This window comes from Hippoglossus stenolepis, chromosome 13 (genome assembly GCF_022539355.2).
Source record: "Hippoglossus stenolepis isolate QCI-W04-F060 chromosome 13, HSTE1.2, whole genome shotgun sequence".
NCBI lineage: Eukaryota > Metazoa > Chordata > Actinopteri > Pleuronectiformes > Pleuronectidae > Hippoglossus > Hippoglossus stenolepis.
The window spans coordinates 10,624,376-10,648,421 of NC_061495.1; the positions used below are offsets into that span (position 1 = coordinate 10,624,376).

At 40.9% G+C, this 24,046-nt stretch overlaps 1 protein-coding gene across 1 annotated transcript; it reads left to right on the forward strand.

Moving 5' to 3' along the window:
- Nucleotides 1-1,784: 1,784 nt before the first annotated feature.
- Nucleotides 1,785-13,988, forward strand: arsh (arylsulfatase H). The gene is made up of 11 exons (XM_035175289.2): nt 1,785-1,881; nt 4,278-4,433; nt 4,626-4,747; nt 5,586-5,708; nt 8,155-8,357; nt 9,585-9,805; nt 10,054-10,190; nt 10,789-10,926; nt 11,087-11,246; nt 12,477-12,598; nt 13,173-13,988. Exons 1-11 carry the CDS (start codon nt 1,853-1,855, stop codon nt 13,559-13,561), a joined length of 1,800 nt encoding a protein of 599 aa, XP_035031180.1. The 5' UTR covers nt 1,785-1,852; the 3' UTR covers nt 13,562-13,988.
- The last annotated feature ends 10,058 nt before the right edge of the window (nt 13,989-24,046 follow it).

The following is a 24,046-nucleotide window of genomic DNA, read 5'->3' on the forward strand; positions in this document are numbered from 1 at the left end:
CCAGATAAACATGCACGCCAATTCCTAGTATAACATATTAAATTCATACCTGTCAGTAATAACACCCGCACCAGCAGCAAAGCATCCAATTAAACCGAGCACTGGGAGGAGCTACGGAGGCCTGGTGCTGACTCATAATGGAGGTTCCACATGATTTTGAATTATCTTGCATGGTTGAAACTGTAAACCTCAGGTGTGCTGGTGTCTGCAGGCTAAAGTGACTCATACAAATACCACAGGGTAAAGACACGTTCAGAGAATTTGCTTAAGTAAAAGATGACATAACTCACTGGAAAAATGCTCCAAGTAAAAGTTGTGTCGTTGAAGAAAAAAAAAAAGGAAAAATATATATTTACTTTAATATGACAGCAGTTTAATGTTTTACCTGGTTTGAGCATCAACTACAGAAGTTCAAGCTATTTGTCATGTACTGTTAAAGTTGTATAAAACAGTGGTTCCTAACCTGGGGATGAGGAAGTGCAGTGTCACGAGATAATTAATTTGACATGGAAGAAAAAGACCAATACTTCTGTTTGCTTGGTTTTTTTATCCTTTTCTTTTTTCTCTATGAGTTTTGTCATGTCTGATCAGATTGGTCCGATATGAGAAAGACAACTCCTCTGTGGTTAAGGTTCTCACGAAGCTCTCTGTTTGTATCGCATGGCTTCAAAGAGTACCACAACAAACATGATGTGAATCAGTGGTTTGGACAGCATTAACGAGCAATTAAATATATGGAAGATCTGATGTAAATCATTCCCTGAAGTCACTGGTGACACCAGAGAAAGTAAATCATTCTGTGTTTTTGGAGAGGACATGAGGAAATAGGGCTTGGTGATATGTCAAATAATTGTTTTCATATGAGTAGATTTTCATAACTATCGCAATAAATGTCACATTATTTCCTGATTGTAAGTTGTCGTTTTAAACTCCTCTTTATTAGCAGAGAATGACAAACATTTGATTAACAACAAAACATTTGACAAATCTGAGGTTGATCTAGGAATTATATCAATAGATATGGGACTTAGGTTATATTTATATAATAAGATAAGATTAGTCTGTATTGGTCCCACTATTAGGAACTTTTCAGTGTTATAGCAGCTAAAAACAGTGACATAAAAAAACCCTAAAGGTAATAAATAAGTAAAACAAATATTTTAGCACAATAAACTATAAATGATTCAAATATATACAGTACAATGTAAACAAAATATAACGAGAAAAACTATATTTCACATATATTGATACATAATCAACTTTTGTTTTAATCATATTGTGATAATTATTGTTATTGTTTCCTCACCTGGCCATACTTACAGCATGGTTCTTATATTCTATAAAAGGAGGGTAGCATGTTTTGAATAAAATTGATGTAAAGTCATCATCAACACACAAAATCTGGATATTCTTCCTTAGCTCTTCAAAGCCCCATTGTGCTGGATTTCGTGTCAGCTAGTGGTGAGATTGCAAATGGCCACCAACTGACAACCCTCTTCCCTCACCCTAACTTTCTAAGTGTGGAGAAGAAGCTACAGGTTCCTAAAGACATAAATGATCCAGTATGAGTAGAAACATGGTGGTACACTCTTGATGTAGATATAAAGGCTAATTCTGAAGTAACAGAAGTTATTGCGCACAAATGAAAATAAGAATGTTCAGTTTCTGCCAAGAGATCTTAAAAATAAATCCTACCCACTGGACTTTTGATCATCCGTAATGTAAATGCGACTATAACAAGTTGAATGCGCACTTAGTCCCCACATTACGGTGTTTGTGTTGATCACACTCTCAGGGGGCGGGGCCAGAGGATTCAGCAAGCGCAGTTGACGCGTAACATTTATGTAGTTTTATGAATCGGAAGCTTTGTGCAGGGATGAGGTGAGTGCACACGGTTTCCTGTCGATTTTTATAAGAACTCACGACAGCATATTCTCCTGAATGAGCCGGAAATAAAATGAGACCTGAATGGAAAAGAGGCTGATCCACGTGATTGGTGATCGTGATCGGTTTTGTTTTTCCTGAAAATGCAGCTTTGTCCTGCAGCGCTTTTGATTTGTGGGTGTGTGTCAGTTCGTGTGTGCGTGTGTGTATTTGGACAGAACAGTGCACAGTCAGTGTGTCACAGCACACAGAGACAACATGCACCAGAGGTTTATAGGAGATCAGATAAAGTCCACACTGTACCTTGGACTCCATGTCTGCACTGTGCATATGGTTCTTCCTCTTCAGCCTTAGTCCTTATTCTATTTGACACATGATATCAGACTCGTGCACAAATCATAGACTCGTGCCACAGTGAACAGGATCCATTTTCTTTCTGTTTGCACGAGACGAGGCGCTGTCAGCTGAGAGGAAGAACTAAAACAACAGAGGTTTGCAAGAGGAAGCAGTTCAGACTACATGTGAGCAGAGAACACGCAGTTTTATATACGAAGCAAACTTCAAGGTGCTGTGCATGGACATGAAAAACAACACAAGGTCAAAATTGACAAATACATTTTAAAGCAGAAAGCAAAGATTTAAACATTTTTCAGAATAAAAGAGATTAAAGAAGAGTGAGATAAAAGAGGTACAGAGATTTGAAAAAGAGGTAAAGCAAATAAAAAGGATGAATCTGTATACAAATAAAGAAAATAAGTAAAACTTGATATAATTTTATCATATAATTAATAAAAATAGAATACAATGATGGTATGACCTTGTGAAATAGTTTAGTCAAAGGCAATTGTGAATAAAAAGTTTTAAATCTGGTTAAAGTAAGCAGCTTTTTGTCATCAAATGTGAAATTTAATCTATTATCATTTATCACCCTTTATTATTAGTAGCATGATTATCCTGTGGGGCCTTCAACATTTTCTGTATAATATTGAAACTAATGTAGGATCAAGCTATACCTTTATTTTGCATTTATCTTCCTAGTTACTTATTAATTTTTTTGAACCCCCTTTATTTTTCTGGTTTGTTATTTAGGTTGTTGAACCTTCTGATATGTGATGCAATGGAATATAGACTGTTGTTATTGTGAAGTTGTGTTTGTAGTTGTACTCTTGAGTCTTGAGTCTTGAGTCTTGACCAGGCTTGGATCCGAACCTCAGATTTTCCAGTCTTCTTGACCAATCAAGGAGCTCACAGTAAAAGTCACATTCACACATTCATACGATACAAAACTTTTCCTGTCCCAATCAATAGCACACTGCCAGCACAGCCGACAGGGGCAATTTGGAGGTTTAGTGTCTTGGCCAAGGTCACTTCAGCACGCAGACTGTAGAGCCAGGGATCAAACCACCAACCCTCTGGTTAGTGGACGCCCTAAGCCACAGCTCATACTTATACTATATATACACCTCACAACAATACTGAGGTCTCACTAAAACTTTCTAGGGAGAGAATCTAATATTCTAATGCAGTTCAACATCTGAATTTCTATGGAGAGGTTGTCCTCTGCTCATATTCCTCGTGTAGCTGTCAGGGGGTTTGGAACTCGGATGTGAAATACATTTTCATTTTTTTCAAATATTCATGCCCAGTACTCTGTTACGCTCGGGCAAGACATAGCATGTGGATGGGATTGGCAGGCGATGGTTTGCATAGCAAAAAATAAGCCCCTCCGAATATTTTGGCCAGTGAGTCTACTAATGAGCTTTGTGAGGGATATTGCGTCGCATAAATAAAAGAGGACTCGACCAGTTTTGAAATGTGTTTCCATTTTTCATCACACTGTCCCATTCCCAAATTATGTTCTTTTGAGATTTTCAGAGGCCTTGGGATTTAGACAGAATATTAAATTATAGATATGAGATTCACATTTAAAAAGGACATCAGTTTTAGAATCAGGAGGGCGACTGGGGATGTGGGGAAATTGCGTCATCTGAAAAAAGAAGATGGCAATCAGGCCGAAATTCATTTAGTGTAGCGAAGGACAAAATAACTTGTTTTCATGAAAGGAAATGTCTCTTTCAGACCAAACACAAAATGGAGGGTCAAGAAGAGATGGCCTGTCTGCATATTGTGAACCAGAGTTCAGTCAATCCCATCATGTTTGAAATGTTTATTGCAGCAGCAGATTGTAGTTAGAGTTTTGATGTTCAAGCTCTGACTTCCCCCAGATATGATTATGATGGGGAGTGATGAGCAAATATCTTTAACTTGCTGCTGGAGCCTACAGGTGGATGATGGGGTGGTGGCGTTTACTAAATGATTTCAGTACTAGGGGGCTTATTTACATTTCTTTTAAGACAAATTAGATTAAGAATGTGTTAATCCTTTACCTCAAGGTCCTGCCTGGTGGTGCCTCTTCTTCTCCCCCTGCTCCTGGCTGCAGGAAGTGATGTCACAGGGGAGGAGGCGAACAGGAAGCCCAACTTTGTCCTGATAATGGCGGATGACCTGGGTATCGGTGATGTTGGTTGCTACGGTAACGATACCATCAGGTAAATACTAACAAATGTCTTTATTTTTTCATTTGTCCTCATCACTATTTGTTTATTAGATCAGATATATTTCAATATCACGCTGATCAGAAAATTGCCTTTATTTCTTTGTATACACTGTATGTATATAAACATATATTCTGTTCTATCTTATTAGTTGATCTGTTTGTCACACTTACTCTCTCCCTGTAGGACCCCCAACATCGACAGGCTGGCGTCTGACGGGGTGAAGCTGACTCAGCACATTGCAGCTGCTCCTCTCTGCACGCCAAGCCGGGCTGCTTTCATGACAGGGCGTTATGCTCTCCGCTCAGGTAAGATAAGATAAGATAAAACTTCATTGATCCACACTTGAGAGATTCAGTTGTTACAGCAGCAGACGACTCAAAGTGAGGTAGACAAGAGAATAAAAATATAAAAAAGGCAATAGATAAAAAGTTTGTACATAATATGCACCTTTCACTGTAGAAGTGGTTTGTATAGAAAGGTTATTGGGTAAAGTGCAGTAGCACAGGATGATTGCACGAGCAAGTAAAAAACTGTTTGTACATAAGTATAAGGAGATACTGTGATGTGCAGAGGACACTAATGTGCAATATGACATTTTCCATTAAAAATAGTGCAAGTCATATCTGTAGGGTGACATGAGAAAAACCAGAGCCGTGTTTTATTTGTCATTCGGTGTTGTAGAGTCAGACAGCAGTGGGACTGTAAGACCTTGAGCTGTGGGTGCAGCAGTCTGCTGCTGAAAGAGCTGCTCGTGGCCCCCACTGTGTCATGTCGGGGGTGAGAGGTGTTGTCCATGATGGAATTCAGCTTCGCCAACATCCTCCTCTCAGCCACTTCCTCTGTGGGATCCAGAGGGCAGTCTAAGACCGAGCTGGCTCTCCTAACCAGTTTATTTAGTCTTTTCCTGTCCCTCTCAGTGCACACACACCTCCAGCACACATGGCGTAGAACTCTGCAGAAGCCACCACAGTATCGTAAAAAGTCCTTAATAGTGTCCTGCCCACTCCGAAGGACCTCAGTCGTTAAAACTCTGTTCAGCCAGTGTGACCAGAGCCATCCTGGTCGTGCTTGTACAGCGATATGTGTGTGTTAGGATCCATATTGGTTTATTCATTATATTGTGTGTGTGTGTTTGTTGAGTAGGAATGGGCAGCATAGGCCGTGTGCAGGTGCTGCTGTTCCTTGGAGGTTCGGGGGGGCTTCCACCGAGTGAGACCACCTTCGCTAAGAGGCTGCAGCAACAAGGATACACCACTGGCCTTGTGGGTGAGATAATGTAATGTGAGAATTTATTCACTGAGCCTAAATGTAGAATTTCCTCTGAAACTACACCAGGCAAGAAAGAACAGGCGATTTCAGCAGATCTGATGTTTCTGTAGAACCTGAGTGGCACCACATCTCAGTGTATATATAAACACAACATAGTGTGTGGGTCTGTCTGTGCTTGACTTTTCTTGGACCTCTGCTGCTGTGTGTTTTTAGAAAGGCTGAGAAAAAAAAAATATTGCACATAAGGAAGCAATTAGAGTTGATCATTTTCACACTTTACAAGCATTGGCAGTGCACACAACACATATGGTTTTACATACACTGATTTGTGCAAGTAAGAGCAAGACAACACATTTCACTTGGCTCTCTGCGGGAACACTAAATGTAATTGGATATTGTAACCCTTTAATTCTCCATTTATTTGACATATAGTCACAGAAAGCCTGACTTTTTTTCACAGAAAAATTTGTTATATTACTGTTATGTTTTGATTTTGTTCGGACCCCAAAGCAGAGACTGATACAGGTGAGTATAGATAATTAAAGAGTTTATTGTTCAACAAAAGACAACGAAGTGGCGGCAGAGAGCCGGCTGGCTGGTAGAATCCCAGGGATTACACGAGTGCTGAGCACATGGAAGAAAAAAAAACTCGAACAGCAAGGCACAAAGGTTTACCTCTAAATGCAGAAAAAACACTGGTAAGTTACTTAAAAAAACCAAGAACACCGAAGATTCCCAACAAACACACACACAGAGCAACTGAATGATCTGGCAGAGCAGTTGAGTGAAGACCATGCTTTTATGGGCAGGTTGATGAGCTGAGTGGAAGCAGGTTTGCCCTGTCTGCTGCAGGAGAGACTACACGCCCCCTGCAACACACATGCCCTGCAGGAGAAAAAACACAAACGGGAGGGGGAGAGAGAACACTCAAAAACCTAAATAATAAACCTGAGGGTAAAGAAGAAGCAGGGTTAGATAGATTTTCATTACTGCTTCCATAACATAATTGTGTCGCTCAGGTTAGGTTATATTAACGATTATATAGTTTTTATTATATGATATATAACTGCAGAAGTAACAGTCTTACTGATATTGAGCTAAGATACTAGTCAGGTGCTGTGTCTGCTGTTAGAAACGATATAAAATTCAGTTCCTGAACAATGATCATGACTATGCACCTTGATGATTTCTTGAGTGTAGCTGCTTCTTTTTTAATATAAAAGGAATCCCGCTGACCTTTGGTGAACCTGCCAGGCTGGAGGCAACACAAACCTGTGGCTTTTTCTGTCACTGGGCATTTGTGTGTATATGCCTGTATGTCAAAGTTTCCATTAGTTGGATGCCAGAGAGGTCCATAGGACATCAGTGTTGATGGGAAGGGGGAAAAAAGGGAGGGAAGTGGATGTAGCACCAAGAGCCCCAGGGGGCTACATGAGACCTTGAGATGTATAACGAAAGCTATGTGAAATGTAAGCAGGCAGTTGAAGACCCACCGCTAAATATTCATGTAGGCTAAGGGTGTGTGCAGACTTGCTTTTTTCTCATCTACCACCACGTTTTTCTACACGAAAACCCATAGGAGGGGGGAAAAAGCAGCGGCTGTAGAAATAAGTCAACAAGCCAGACAGTGTGGCAGCCTGATTCACTGACGATGCAAGTACTGCAAAGGGAAATTGCAAATTACATGGAGCAAAACTATCAATCAGGTCTCAAAAGGTTGATTACCTGGTCATACTGGCCAATATAGATGCACATCTCTCCGTAAATAATAACCATCGAGTATGCCAAGCCACAGTATGAGTAGTATTTTATCTTTGAAAAAATGTATCAAAGGAAATGATGCAGTTTGATTTGGTTAAATGCAGCTGAGAAAATGAATAACTTGAATGGCTCTCAGTAGAGCGCATACCTCCGCCAAGGCCCAACAGTCCCCTTAAATTCAATCAGGCTACACCCAATTTCACACACTCACAAACATCAGTTCCCTAAATGTGCCTGATGTTTTCATTTAAAATCCATGAATTATTCCCTTAAAAAACAGTGACAATGTTAGGTTAAAAAAAAGTGAAAAAATAATCCCTGATCCGAATGGGTTCTTCTCCTCCACCAGGTTTCGTAGAAATCCATTCAGTTGTTTTTGTGTAATCTTGCTCACAAACAAACAGACAAACCAAACAACAACAACAAACAGACAGGAGTGAAAACACAAGCTCCTTGGTGATCCAGGGGGATGTGCTGGATCATCAGCAAATTATTCATTTATGTTAAATCCCACAGTGGGGCAGCATTAAACAAGAAAAGGCAGCATAATGATGGGGTCTTTTTAATGGAAAAATAACAGGATCTCTGTTTGAAACGTGCTAGTGTCTTTGCCCGTTGTGGTATAAAGGCTCAAAATTCCTGCCCTGAAGCGAATGTGTAAAATGCGTTTGTGTCTCTACAGGTAAGTGGCACTTGGGTGTGAACTGTGAGCACAGAGGGGATCACTGTCACCACCCGAACCAGCACGGCTTCAGCTACTTCTACGGCCTGCCGTTCACCCTGTTCAATGACTGCGTGCCCGGAGAGGGGACCAACATCCTGGCAGAACTTCAGCACACACTGCAACAAATGGCCGCTATTCTGGGAGTTGGACTTTTCACACTGGTAAGCATGTTTTGTTTCCTTTCCTTAGAAATAATCACATAAAGTCCGATGTGAAATGAGAAAAAATGACCCGTCTATAAAACATAATGTGCCAGACGAAGAGGGAGAAATGAGAAGACAAAGAGTTGCTATGCTGTTCCCCCCCAAAGCAAAGAAACTAATGTGTAAACACTTAGACACACGAGCCACAGGGTTGGAAAAAAAAAAAAGATTGGGAACAGAAGTTGTGATTGTGAAGCTCACAGCTCACACTAGCCAGAAGCCTCGTTCAGGGCAAAGCAAAGCGATGTCGAAGCTGAAATTTGGTGAGGACCTGGCGATGCTGAGTCAGACAAATAGGAGCCAGCTGTGCCACAGGTAGAGCAAGAGAGAGAGAGAGAGAGCCTGAAACAACATCAGCATTTGTTCTACGGGGGAACAATAAATGAATAGAACATAAAGAACCGCAACAATTCAGAGTAGGAGACAGAAATCTATAAAACTCTTTTCAGATCTAAATTTACTGCAGTGTTTGTATGAACAAAGGACACAATGTACTACTTGTTCCACTTGGAGGGAATGAGTACCGACTGTGGGAATGGTATATGATACCATCTAGTGGTTAAATTGTGGAGTTGCAACAGCATCCAGCTCCAGGCATGTTATATGGTCATATAACATGCCACTTACTGCTCATGAGCAGTGCAATACAGTGAAACAGCCCTGCAGTAAATGGTTATAATGTATATATGATTTATATATAATATCTATAAATGTATCTATTAATATTGCCTCAGGCTGTTGTACGCACACACATGGTCTTCATGATTTCAGAGGACATTACAGTACATTTACATGAATTTCCTGGAGACTGTTTCTATCAGTTTAGGTAGATCTTATCACAGTGATTTATATTATATAAGGGCAGAGGATGTCACACCTTGTTAAAGCCCTATGAGACAAATTGTGATTTGTGAATATGGGCTATACAAATAAAATTCGTTTGATTGATTGATTGATTGATTGATATTCACAAGTATATTTTTCTGGTAAGTTTGGTTTTAATTTGTTATTTGATGCTATAAAAACAGGATGAAAGTCTCTTGGTAACTTCACTGAATGAAAATGGCATGACCATCAATTCAATTAGTGTGTAAGATTCACACATTGCAGGCAGATTCATATGTGGTTGTATATTGTACGACAGTGTTTTCATGTTATATTTGTGGATGTGTGACTTCATTTCAGGTGTGTGTCCGTGTGTGCGGCCTCCTTGATCTCCGCCTGTGGCTCCTGGTTGCACTTTGCTCATTAAGTATCTTAGCAACTGCTGTGTGGTATGTGCCATTTAAACTCATACCTACCTGGAACTGCATCGTTATGAGGAACCAAGATGTCGTCGATCAGCCAATGACAGTGGAGACGCTGCCCCAGAGGTTGCTGGGAGAAGCACAAAACTTTATAAGGAGGTGGGAATGAACCAGCAGACTAGTATTTCTGAAAAAAATACATATTCTGAAAAAAATGGCAACACAACCATGAAGTACTCTTGATAGTTTAAGTTTGCTATACCAGCAGTTTCAGATTTGTACATACTGTGTCTGTGGTTTGATTACTGTTTGACTTGAATATATTTGAATGTGACTTAAAATGAACTGAAAATTTGCAACGACCCTCATACATGACGAGTTGCTCACTTTTACGTCGTCCCCCACAGGAACAGTGATCGTCCATTCCTCCTCTTCTTCTCATTAGTCCATGTCCACACACCACTCTTCAAAACCCCTGCCTTTGCTGGCAAGAGCCGCCATGGTCGCTATGGTGACAATGTAGAAGAAATGGACTGGCTCATCGGTAAGTTAGGACTGTGACGGAAAGGGTTCAAAGGTCCAGTGTGTGGGAATTAGTGCCATCTAGTGATGAGGTTGCAGATTGCAACCGGATATGTTTCCCCTTACATCTCCATTTTGAAGTAAGAGGACCTGCACTGGCAATCATGTAAAGTAAGAGCACAAAAGTTCAATGTTTGATTGGAAGGACATCTCATTCTTAGTTCCCCATGATTCTGACTAAAACCGAGAAAAACAAAATTATAAATATTATATTTGTTTTCTACCAATAGATCCAACTAAATCCTACACACCGGACCTTTAACACTGGCATGAATTATTACATTTTATAAAGTGGCCATCTAGTGGTAGTTTGAGAGTAGTTAACTGTTACACTGGAAACTGTGTAGAAACATTTCACATGTCTTCATCGGTAGGTGTTCTGTTCAACTGTTCCCTGCCCCATCTGATTTCTCTGTAGCGATGTTTCCACACCACGACAAGCATTATACTTTTACCATGGAGTTTAAACTCCCCCACATCATGTCTTACTTAACCAAATGCCTCTAATGCAATATATTTTATATGCTGAATATGCTCTATATTTGTAATATATTTTCTAGGACAGTTGACGGACACGGTGGACTCCCTCGGTCTAGCCAACAATACTCTGATGTACTTTACATCAGACCACGGAGGGCACCTTGAGGACGCCGACTCGAAGGTTGGCCAGAAAGGAGGATGGAACGGTATCTATAAAGGTAGATGATGTCTTCAACTTTTTTAGGGTTAGGGTTACTGCAATTCTCCATATATTCATGCATACATTCAGATGTTTCTGTGGTATATGAAATCTACAACATATTGAACCATTAATTGCAAAAACGTTTTCTGGGGGGTTGTTTCATTTCTCACCTTCAGGTGGAAAGGCTATGGCGGGCTGGGATGGGGGGATAAGAGTCCCTGGTATTTTCCGCTGGCCTGGCAGACTGGCAGCTGGGAGAGTAGTAGATGAACCCACCAGCCTTATGGACCTGTACCCGACTCTGAAGTATTTGGCCGAGGACACACAACCAGACAGGTACATACACAGTCTATGTTACAGAGTCCTGTTTTATTCCCCTGTTTGTTTTTTAGAAGGATGAAAAGCTCCTGTACAGTACTTGATAAATACAATGGTAGAACAAGCCATGATACAGAGTTACAAACACAGGGGAGAAAAGACTATACAATTACTCTAAACTTGAACAGGATAATTCTAGTGTTTTGTAGCCAGATGATTACAGCGTGGATCCAGAACTTCCTCATTACCTGTAAACAACCACGTCTTTTTGTTTTGGTGAAGGCGGATGTGTGGACAATAATTTAGCAAGTAGGTGACGTAAAGAAGGGAGATGATTGTAAATATGAAAAGAAACATATGCTCTTGTTACTTGTGTAATTAAAGGTTATATATACAATATTTCTCGCCACTAGATGTCCCACTAGAGCAGTATGTGCCTATCATATTTTCCAGAAGAAAAGCCAGTCCTATATGCTTCTCCAGCGTAGAAAAACCAGAGCAAACTGACTAGTCTGATCTCTTTCTTTGTCAAACTCCCTTTTATAGCAGATCCAACTTTCTTTATATAGAAAATAGTTGTTCCGTGTTTCTCATAATATATCTAGACTGTGGTGTCCTGCTTTTTTCTAATTTGTGCTGCCATATTTTCATAATGAATAATTTTTTTAAAATATGTCTCATTTAAACATTAGACATCTCTAACTTGGTGTTTTGCTCGGGTTGCTGCATTGTAAAGCTGTGTTCAGCTCTTTGCCACGTGCTTGCGCTATCGTCCATAACATTGTTACCATCCATGCAGACAGCCAGACTTCATAGTTCCAGCTACAAGCGGGATGCAATGTAGTTCTCTCCTCCACACCAGAATTTGTCTTTTACTTTTTAGTCTGTGTGCGCGTGAGAGTGACGTTCATGCGTGTGCACCCCTGCTAGGTCATGGATTGGGAAAACACTGGTCGTTTACTATATTAATGTTTAAATTCTTTTACACATGTATGTATATAACTTTTAACTTTAGGACTAAGGACTAATCTCAACATTTAATTATTCTAATTTCTCAAAGTAGAATTGCTTTTTCTATTACTTCTGTTCCGTCTAAAGTTCTGTGTGAAGGTGAGGAAAGTTTGATATTTAATGTTTCATTATAGAGCACAAGGTCAAAAGTCTAGTATCTCATCTGCATGTAGCACCTTGCCTCATCAAACCTTCACTTCTGCCCTCTATGTCTTTTTATTACACCTTTCTCTCCAGACATTTAGATGGCCATAACCTCATGCCACTGTTGGAGGGGAGAGTAAAGCGATCGGAGCATGAATTCATGTTCCACTACTGCGGCATCTACCTGAACGCGGTCCGCTGGCATCCACCTGGCAGTGAGTTCACACATACTGTTGACGCAGACATGCTCCACATCATAGTATTTATTCTGCATATCAGGCCACCTGCCATGACTTCAGCTTTGAAACAGAAAACAAATTGTACTGTAGCTTTAAACATTCTCAAGACAATCCATTTAAATAAAGAGAAAAAAAATCATGCCCCCAATTTATCCGGATCCGTTCCAAAATTGAAATGGGTTCTTCCTTGTGTCAGGCTTCAACCCTCCACATATTTTCATGCATATCGATTCAGTAGTTTTTGCTGAAACACAAACAAACAAACTAACAAACTGCAATGAAAACATAATTTCCCTTGGTACAGGTAAATACTCTTTGTTCAATATCACGCCATGTTTAGTTTTTAGGAATACAACTCCCCTCCTATTCCTTAGTTCAGTAAATGTTTGTCTTATAAGAGGACCTTCCTCCCTTGGAACATATTTAGAGCAACATACAAGTCAGAACCATTTCTCTCAGCTCAGTCATAATAAGGATGTTCTTGTGCTTTATCGTGTCTTTGCACACTGTGTTCTGAACTAATGTGTTCTCTGTCTCTGTTTTCATGCAGGTGACTCGGTCTACAAGGTGCACTTTTTCACCCCTAACTTTTCTCCCCCGGGAGCCGGCGGGTGCTATGAAACTCAGATCTGTATGTGTCACGGAGACTACGTTACGCACCACGATCCACCGCTGGTGTACGACATTTTCCGGGACCCCTCAGAGTCCCGCCCACTGACCCCTGACACTGAGCCGCGATACACAGAAATCCTCGAGCAGACTGCCAGAGCTGTGGAAAGGCATAAAAGTACCCTCACAAGCAAGCAGGTAAATGATACTCATTCGACTGCTGTTCAAAGCCAGATGACCTGGGATAAGATTCTGTGGCAGCCCTGGCTTCAGCCGTGCTGCGGGACGTTTCCATTCTGTGGCTGCAAAGAGGAGGCACCGCATATTTAAGAAAAACCCAGTCCCCAGCTTCTTGGGCTTGGTGAAGCTCTTCCTCCTCCAATCTGCAGCAGGGTTTTCACTTTTTTTTTAAACTGGGGCTGAGATGCTTCAGGGTGCGTTCAGGTGCTATCACTGTTACAAGTGTTCAAAGAAGGTGACCTGAATTTTTTTTTTTATTGTTGAAACTTAATTTAAATTTAAAGTAAACAAATACTACTGAAACTAATAACCATTTAAATTAAGATCAAACAATATAGTCAGTGGAACATAACTATATTCAGTGCCTTATAACACTGTACATACTCAGCACAGTCGAAAATACACCTAAAAATACGTGAAGGAGAATTCTGTTGTTTGCCTGTGTTACTTTTTTTACAAGGAAAAATGTCAACTGTGAAATAAATGATATAATAAAGCTTATTTTCCTTGTTTTTCAGTTGCTGTACTTTTATTTGAACTTATCGTGAGGTAATTGTAATATTTAATATATTTATGGAGTTTGAATCTTCTCCCTGTGTTTGTGTGGGTTTTCTCAGTGCACTCCGGATAAGGATAAAGGATACACGGTGTAGATAATGGATGGATGAATGAAATAAGTCATATGAGGACGTGCAAGTCCTCAAGAAGGTGAAGTTAGAGTGTGAGCCAGTAGGGGGCAGAGTCAGACTGTACTGTGGGGGATTCCAGTCCTGTCCCTGTCAGGTGTTGTGTGGTGTCATTATGCATTAATATCAGTACGATGCATATTTTCAGTGCAAAACTAAAAGATAATTCATCTTTGTTCGACGTAACTAATATAATCTAAAATATCCGTGTGCAACATTTTGGTATTGCTGTAGCATTTTATAAAATTACATCAATAGTGATAAACTTTGTGAATTAATTTGTTTGTATTTCTCGTGATCAGAACACAGAAGTCACTGTTACCACTCTTTGGTGTTTTTATTCCTTTTGTCCTTTGTTCTCCATCAGTCCTGTTCTGGCCCTCCGTCTTTCTTTCTCCTCCTCCTTTAACATCCACGTCATTTTGGTGACATAATAATAATGCGTTTTGGTCTCACAAAATGAATTCTCCTCTTACGTCTGCTGGATGTCGGCCAGCAGCCGTGCCCTCCTCTCACTGCAAGGAAACCCTGTGGTTCCACGGATCTTAAATAATAATAGACTTCATAGACTGTGTTCACGTCTCCTTCATATGTGTCATCATCAGCACTAACACTGTCCCCCCCCTCAGCAGTGTCTGCTTGTCAAAAGCATCAAAGTGTGCGACAGTGGCGGGCTGTAATTGCTCTCCATCCTTCCCTCCTCTCCGCTGCCTCTTCCTCCATCTCCTCAAACTGCGCTCTTCATCTCCTCTTCCTTTTTGTCCTCCCCACCCCGTTGGGAAAACTTCACTCGCATCTGCAAGTGAGGAGGCAAATTTCAACATCATCATCGTCTCTGTAATCGTTGCCATCCCAGTCGTAGTATTTACTCCTCTCCCTCCAGCAGAGGCCCGTACATCAAACCCTCAGCAAGTTCATTACACCAGCCACTCCATTATATCCCCACCAGTAAATCATGCAGTCGACCATACATAACGACATTTGGCTGTACATCAGAGTTAATGATGGCTGGTGGGATAGAATGTTGCTGGCTGTATATCATGTCACATGCACACGTAACCATGTGCACGGAGGACCACGTAGAAATGCGCATGTGTGCACACACAGGATTCTGTACACGTGTGCACATTGTATATCATGTTGTTCTGAACAGATCAGTGGTTTTCTGGAAAGGTCACTGTTCCAGGAGACGCCATAAAGCATTTTTACAACCTTCTCTTTGAGACACATTAACACACACAACTTGAAGAAATGGGAAAATGGCAGGGTGGCTTAAACATACTCAAAATAGCTCCCCTGCATGAAGCCTATCACATACACAAACACTACTATCCGAGGGGCTGTTGTTGCATTGTTTGTAATTGAAGGCTTGTGCCTCGTTGGATGATGCTAAGACCAGAGAACATTTTGAAAATGAACACTGTCAACCACCTGTGGCAAAATGTCTTTGTTTTAAATCTTTCTAATGAGCTTTTTACTCCCTTTCAAATTAACTGACAATTGTTTTTTGTGTTCAACATTTTAAAATTTGACTTATCAGAACAATTCAATCGAACATACACAACATTTACATACTCTAAAGGACAGCATTATAATTGTAGAATATATAAATTCAAATCCCGAACAGTGAATACAAATCGTCTTGATCGCCCCCTGGTGGCTGGCTGCTGTATAGGTTGTGTATCATGCCTCCTCCATGTAAGTGGATGGGACATGGACCAAATTAGAAAATCAGAATACATCCTCCAATGGCAGCGTTGGCCGCATTGACTGAACCAAAATGAGACTGTCTGTCTTGTACCGTCCTTACAGCTGTCACTTAGCAACAAATATATGGACGAAAACGTTCTCCGGTTGGTTGTTAATGTTGAAAATATGTTTTTAACTTGTCTACTATTAGCTATTAGGTTATATAATTCATGGTTCTTGATGGAGAAAATCTGCATATTTAGGAGACTGATATTTATGAGTCTTTGCAATTTGGTACAGATCCAAATAAAAATCTGGATGTCGTGAATTTGAATATAGTTTGGTAGCCATATTATTGTTCTGTTTGGCCGAGGTTTAGTTAAAACCACAATTGACCTCTGTGGTAAAGCTGTCACGCACCATTGGAATCTACAGCCCATGCCCAACGCAGCGTGCACTCTCTTTTCCCTCCGATATCAGTTTATGGCTTTTATTACTTCCTCAAAATTAAAGCTAACATTAGCTGCGGTGGTTTGAAAGGCCCGGGGGCCACATGACCACGGTGCTAAATAAAACATGCCCAGCAGTACCTTTTAAAAAGTTGATGCATTAGTGAGAATAAATGAGGGGAAACAATACTTTCCACATCTCACCGCTACTAAATTCTCCAACTTTCTTTTGAAATAGTCCAAAGCACTGATGTTACTCAGTCTGTCAACGTTGACCATCTGTTAGTGCAGTATCGTGCTCTCTTTTTTGATGTATGTAGGCTATGTAAGGAGAACAGAAATAGCAGAAAATCTCTGTGGTTTGTCAGCTGCTGGCTGATCTGTTCCATTCTGCTCAGCCGTGGTCCCACCTACCGCAATAGACCACTGTGGCAAAGAAGTGATTACACACCATTACAACCGTGTTACATTAGGAAGCATGGAAAATGCGTGTGATGGAGAGAGAGAGCGAGAGAGAGAGGGAATGCAAGCGAGAATCCGTGTCAGGTTTGTCGAATGAGGCTTTTTAGAGCTGCTATTAGTGCACATTCCATCTGCATTTTTCAATATGTGTCTTTATGTGTAAGGAGGCAGTACAAAGAAGAGTAGGAGGCATTTGCATATGTAGCAGTGTGCTTTTTTATATCATAAACGTCAGTGCAGCAGAGGCTGATTTTCATGCTCACGCGTGTGTGTGTGTGTGAATTTTCAGCAGCACTGGGCAGAATTGTTACCGTGTGAGATAGGCTCCAGGGGATGAGATGCTGTCTCTGCTGGGGAACTTTTTACTGCACATGCACGCAAACATGCACATGCACATGCGCACACACACACACACACTCACACACTGACTCTAAGCCTTTCCCAATCTCTGCATGTCATTACTCTGTCCTTGTATCTAAATGTAGATCTTTTTCTAATCCCAGAGACCTGCAGGGTAATGGTACTGTACCAGATCATGTTGGGGTTTTGTGTATGTTTTTGTGTATTGCGGTACAGTGTCTGTCTGTGGTTTGAGTATGTGTTGTGTTGCGTGCCATATGGTCAAAATTACCCCTCACAGGGGACAAGGCTCCAAGCAGGGAACAAGGCATTTGGATTGGGTTGTCAACACACAAACACACACACACACACACACACACACACACACACACACTTCTGTACACACTACAAGTTGCACAAGCACACACACACATGCCCTCCACACACATTTTGTCACTAATGCACACCTATTAGTGCCAAAAAAACGCTTTCAGTCATTAATATTCCAATGCACACACATACACCCACACACACACACACACAACTGACACATTACCCCCTGCAAGCTTTAACATTCAACCCCAGTTTGGGGAAAGGAAGTGTTTAGGGAGGTGGGGTTTGATGAGGAACAGATAGCTAAATAACTAGGCTAATGGGACAATTGTAGTCCTATACACACACACACATGCAAACACACACACTGTGCTTAACCTCTCTTCCTGTCCTTATGCCTCCTAACTGACAGAGTTTGGCTCGAACGCTCTCATCTGTTTTTCTGTTTAGCGTTCCACAGCAACAGCTCTCAGGTTTTTTCCTTTTTTATGTTGTTGCAGAGGCCACTTTGACTCAGGGGCACAAAAAAAAAGAACAACTGCAGCAAAATGCTTGATTACTCCCAGTTAGTAGAACGCATCAAAGGGGGCGTGTGTAATTTAGGAGAATTACAGGTTTTCAATGTGGCAACGCACTCCCTCATCTGACACCTCGAACCCATGTACAGTATACACACATGCACACACAAACATACACATACGCACTTACACATATGGAATCACTCTGTTTCAACTCTGACGGCACTGTGATGTCGGTCAACTCAGTGAAACGGTTTCCTGAAAACTAAATGTATGGTCTGCATATGTTCACTCGTCCTACTCATCCTAGTTTTTAGTCTTTGCATTTTATTGTCTTGGACTTCCTTTGCTGAGGCAAATTATTCAGTTTAGTTTGACATGACTTGACATGATTGGTTGAACTCCCATGATCACTGAGTACCATCATTATATCTTTATTTTTACATAACATAAAAACACAAAAAATCACAACCTAGCAATGATCAACCCCTTTGTTGTATAAATCTGATGTAAACAAAATTCATGCTTAAAATGCATGTTTCTACTCTCACCACATTTCCCCGCTGAAAATATGTAGGATAACTCCGTAATGTCATTAACTCATTGTGATTAAGAATATCTTAAGTTAAATTCACTGAAGTAAGAAATTATTCATCTTTATTTATGACATTTAATAAACAAGTAAACATCACTGTGGCAGAAGGAAAAAGAAAACCTTAGCATTTCAAAGTCATCTAATGCATCATTTTTTTTTATTGCAAAATGCTTTATTTAGTATATTTTAAGAAACAAAACACTATTCTTTATATGCTTAATGTTAAATTTGGTGCCTGTACTATCTAAATACAACTGAAACGAGTTTGAAACATTTACAGTATAACCACATATTCCTTCTATAATTCATCATGACATGATATAAGCAGATCAGAGGGAAAAGGATGCAGAGCAAAAATAAATATTGGAAAAATGGTGTGATGGTCGGTGAGGTGAGGGACAGAAAGGGTGCAAATAGATGAGGGTCATCGCAACAGGAGAAGTGTTTGAGGTGTGACCAACAAGATACAGACTGGGCGATGATATATTGAACAAAAGCAGTTTTTTGTCTCATTGAAGCGTTAAAGGAGAGAGAGGGAGCCGAGGGGAGGACGAAAAATAGAACATTTATTCTCGAAGAATGAGACCAGTCATCACTGTTTGCTATGAGAGATTGACTAAAGAGGAACACGTAAGAAGGAACAGAGAAAAACACTCATAGTGTAATGATGGGGAGAATAAATCCAGGGAAACAGGCTGAACGAGGGATGAGAGAAAGAAAATAATTATGAGACATCGATCAGAAACTTAAGGATCTCACTCTGGGGAAGGAGGATGGAAAAAGTCTAAATTGAAAGTGCTGTGCCAGCAGGGAGAAGGAGTTGTTTTTGGTGAGAAGGACTGAGAGAGTCTGTTTTCAAAAGATGAGAAAAGTGGTCCTGTCCCACAAAAATAAAAAACAAGGTAGAGAGAGGAGAAGAAAAAACAAATAGAGAGAAGGTCAAATAAAAATGCAAGAAGTAAGGGTGAGGAGAGAAGTACGCCTCATATAAAAACAATATAAAATACATTATACAAAAAGCCATATATATATATATTTAAAATGTCTGGCCAGTAAAATGAGATCTTGACATGTAGCCTACAATCATATTTCAGAAAGACGTGTGAAAGGAGGAGCTTGACATTGACCTTGACCTTATTGAAGGTGTTTGTGATTAGTCGAAGCACCAGCTCAGAGCTATAGCCCTTAAAAATGCTCGTGTGGCTGAATGGGAGCAAATCCATGCATCCATGCTCCAAAACCTCCCTGGAGGCTTCAGTATATTCATGCAAATGGTTTTGGAATAAGATGTTCAGAAAAACACTGTATTATTATTTGGGTGTCAATTATCAAACGTCAAGGGAAAACAAAAAGGACAGAGAGGGGGATGGATGTTTGGAGTGGGACATGTCAAGGAGAATGAGAGTTGACACAAAAGATAGAAGGAAGGCAGCAGGTTTTGAGAGATGGCTGAGGACTGGGAGAAGTGTTTGTCATCACTGGAGAGATGAGAAGAGGGGATTAAAATGAACTGAGGAATGAGATTGAGAGAGTCAGAGAGAGTCAGAGAGAAGGAGAGAGGAGAAGGCACATGAAGCGAGATGGAGGGGGGGTTCAGGGGGCATAATAATGACAAAATGACAAGAGGATGATCGAAGCATGGGTCATGTTTACCCACAGGATAGGGAGAGAGAGAGAGATGGGGAGGACTCGGAAGGCGACGCAGGCGACAGCAGACTGAAGGGTCGCTCTGTTTACGGACAGACTGAGGTGTATTGATGTGCGGAGGGAGGAGGGAGATGAAGACGGACAGCTCAGGATGGAGAGAGGGCCTCTGGTGCTGTGAGGAGAAAGGGATGATGGAGGAAAGGAGGGACAGAAATGTGGAGAGGGAGAGCGGGGCAGTCATGGAGGGGAGAGATGGAGGGAGGACAGGAAAGAGAGAGAGAAGCTGAAATCCTGTGAGGATACAGAATCCACTGCACAGCGGCAGATCTTTGATGTCTGGGACAAAAACATGAGGGATTCAGTGTGAGGCTAAATATTCTTCTTCTTTTTTTTATACTGAGGGAGTCAGCGGGGAGTTAGATCGAGGGGCATGAGTGATTTATCTGTGTGCTAGAAGAGAGAGGTACAGACAGAGGGAGTCAGAGGAGGCTCTGTCCTATGGACTATCTATAAAGATGGACAACGCACCTCCACTGCCCTCTGTTGTACAGAAATCAGGCCAAAATATTCCCGGATACAGGTGCCACCATCTTGCAGCCTGCGCAGTCGTGAGCGTGGAGCGGAGCAGCAATAGCAAGGTCCCGCCCACATGTGCTCGACCAGTCGCGGGTCAGTCTCAGCTGTCAATCACGACGTTTTACTGCATTTACATAGCATCAAATAACTAATTAAAACCAAACTTAGAAGGAAAGTGAAAACTTGAACATACATGAAAAATTACAAAAAACATCAAAACCATCTATTTGACATGTACTTTGACTTTTTTTTGCACCACATGTCCCATCTGCTAACAAGATCATTTGACTCTACATTCAGGGAGCTGTTAAAAAAAAACAGATTTTAAGGTTTGGCTGAGCAGTGTAGATTGAGCAAACCAATAACACCAACCACATAATGTGGGACTGAAATGTGTGGCCGCCTGACAAACCAAGTTTATGAGAAAAATGTGTCTAACTGAGAGGCTGCTAAAATTTACAAGAACATCCTTGGAGCTCAAGACACAATAAACAATAGCGGTCAAGCTGACTTTGGTCAACGTCCACCATTAATTTTGACCTAAAAAGAACAATGAAATTATATAAACAGCTTAAGGCCGGTGAGCATCTTGCAGGTGTGTTGCCAGGAGAGAAGAGCCAGTCACGAGGCTCATCTCCAAACAGAGCATGGCCTCAGCGGATTCCTCACACAGACTGGACCAAGACGACTCTGATCAAATGAGAGGAAAAATATATCAGACACCATAAAAATACTCAAAGTACACTGTGACGTTATGTAGCATTGAACAGGCAGTGTGAAACATGCATGGCCAAAAAATCAAGAAGCTGTCTGGGAAACCGGGGAACTCCGAGAAAACGGTGTGTCAGTTCTGGCAACAACAAGAGATGGAGAGGAATGGGACATTTCCTGCAACAGTGTGGCCGATATGGGGACAATATCAAGAATGTAACACACTCTTAGACCAAAACAAAATTCTACACTTGAAGATAAAACCGGCATGTACCTCTCAGTCGATGGTTCTCCCCATTTCACTCAATAGATAGTATCTTATCTTATACTATATATTCTTTAAACATACAATATGTCACTTGGGCCACTAGGGGCATCACAATCAAAACAATAACAAAATACCTAGTATAACATTTTGGTTAATGTCAGTAGACAAGTCAATAACATAGGTCTCGGGGTATAATACAGTTAAATGGGTTGTTACATTTTATATCTTTAAGCACTTTTCTCTTTCTCATTGTTTGTATAGATAGTGTTTATGCTTTTTACATTATAAATATATGTGACAGTTATTTAAAAGTTTCATGTTAAATTGTGAATACTGTGTGGGGGAGTAATATGTTAATGATTCATCATACATTGTGAATTATCACACACGAATTGTAAACCCTGCTCAACATACTTTGGTCATACTGTATTTCATTTTTTTTCTCATGATAATAAAGCTGATTTGATTTTGGGGGGAGACATTTTTATTTTGGGGGTGGAGCAACGTGTCTCACGATGGAGATAATGCTGACTCACTCCGCTGGGAGGAATCGGTGGTAATGAGCAAGGGTGAGGAGGAGAAAGAAACGGGGAATGGAGAGTTACACAGAGACAGAAATGAGGGAAAGAGAGGAGGAGAAGAGAGGGATGAAGGGAGTGGCGGCAGTGAGGTCATACTTTTGCTGTCATTAAACAGATGTAGGTCATCTCGCTCTCCGCAGATGATATAGGCTTCTAGCACACCTGTTTCTTACTGATAATGACAACACATTGGAATGTGTATATGTGTGTGTGTGTGTGTGTGTGTGTGTGTGTCAGACTGTGTCAGACTGAGAGCGAGAGAGTGTGTGCGTGTGTATTCGTTTTTGTTACCTCTTTAGGACCTTCTCCAGCATAAACACTGACCAGGACCAGTAGACCTCATGGAGACCAAAGCCCTGTCCTATTGAGGCAAGATATAATTTCTGAGGTCCTGGTTAAGATTAAAGGTAAGATGTGAATTGTGGTTAGGTTAGGGTTAGGCATGATAGGCCTCGGTTAAAGTTATGAATAAGGTTTTGGTTAGGCTGTCCACAATGAATTGAAGTCAATGCAAAGTCCAAACAATGATAGCTGTGTAAATTTGTGTGTGTGAGTGTGAATGTGTGTTTGTTTCATAAAGCTACTAAGGAGAGGGTGTGTCACTGAATAAAGACAATAAAATCAACAATGGCCTCAGTGAAGAATTCCCTGCAAACAATTTTAGCAGCAGTGAGCTTCACAGAGCGACTCAGACAAAGACATATTGGGTCACTGCTCTGTTTAACTGTCCTGGGCCCAGAAAAAATTCATTGGTACTAATGAGTTTTCCTGGGCTTGTATTTCAGACGTCATTCATGCATTAGATTTACTTCAGTGTGTCACCCTCTTGGACCTGCATAGCCTTGCGTACACCAGACTTCTGTCCGAGCCAGTTCAATTGGGCGCTGGGCTAACTGCATTAACTTCACAGAGCAATGGGCTTAAGTGACCTCATCCATGTTGAATTGCAACACACTCTTGAAGCTGGGATACCCTTGGCAATGCCTCTGTGAAAATAACGGCAGCATGAAGGGTGGTGTCGCTGTGATCTGTCAACTTCGTTCAAGCCAGCTAAACGTCATGAGGGTGGAGTATGGCGATGGTGCTCATTCATTTAGCTGGAAGGGACGACCTGAAAGGCAGTGAACTTACACAAAGGAAGACAAAAGCTTCTTGCAATCAGAAAGCAACAATCAGTTCTAAACATACCAACACATATTTAACTTTTAATGGCTTCATGGTTAACTGTAAAGTCATTGGATGTTCAGAAATCTGGCATTTACACAACACAAAGGTTTGGCCAGTAGAAATACACCTATCTCTGTGTTTTTCCCTGGAAAAAAGAGGGATGATAGATCTGCATTGCTAATTCTATGATTTGGTACCAAAGCTGATTTATCATGAAATGGTATCAGCTGTCAGAACTTTTTATTTTTCACCTTGTAAGAAGTCACCTCCAAAGTTATACATTGGTGTTGAATTTTAAATAGATTGTTTTCCTCTGAGCACACAGTACTGCTAACTTCAGGGCACTTTCCCACCTGCCTCGTTTGGTCTGGACTTTTCAGTTTAGTCCGAATCAAAATAACAGATGTGAAAGGGGCCTCGGACCATGGTCCAGACAAACGGAGCAAAATTTAGTTAGAAGAAAAGAGGATCACAGGAACCATGGTTTGGTTTGTTTGCCATGTGAAAACATTTTTGGGATAGTTTGGACTTTCGGACCAATTGCAGGAAGTCGA

What these genes read in the sequence shown, in the direction of transcription:
- arsh (XM_035175289.2), top strand. Translation starts at nt 1,853, where the DNA reads ATGAATCGGAAGCTTTGTGCAGGGATGAG. An exon ending in GCGTTATGCTCTCCGCTCAG is followed by an intron (nt 4,748 to 5,585) that starts GTAAGATAAGAT and finishes TTTGTTGAGTAG; the next exon opens with GAATGGGCAGCATAGGCCGT. An exon ending in CCGCTGGCATCCACCTGGCA is followed by an intron (nt 12,599 to 13,172) that starts GTGAGTTCACAC and finishes GTTTTCATGCAG; the next exon opens with GTGACTCGGTCTACAAGGTG.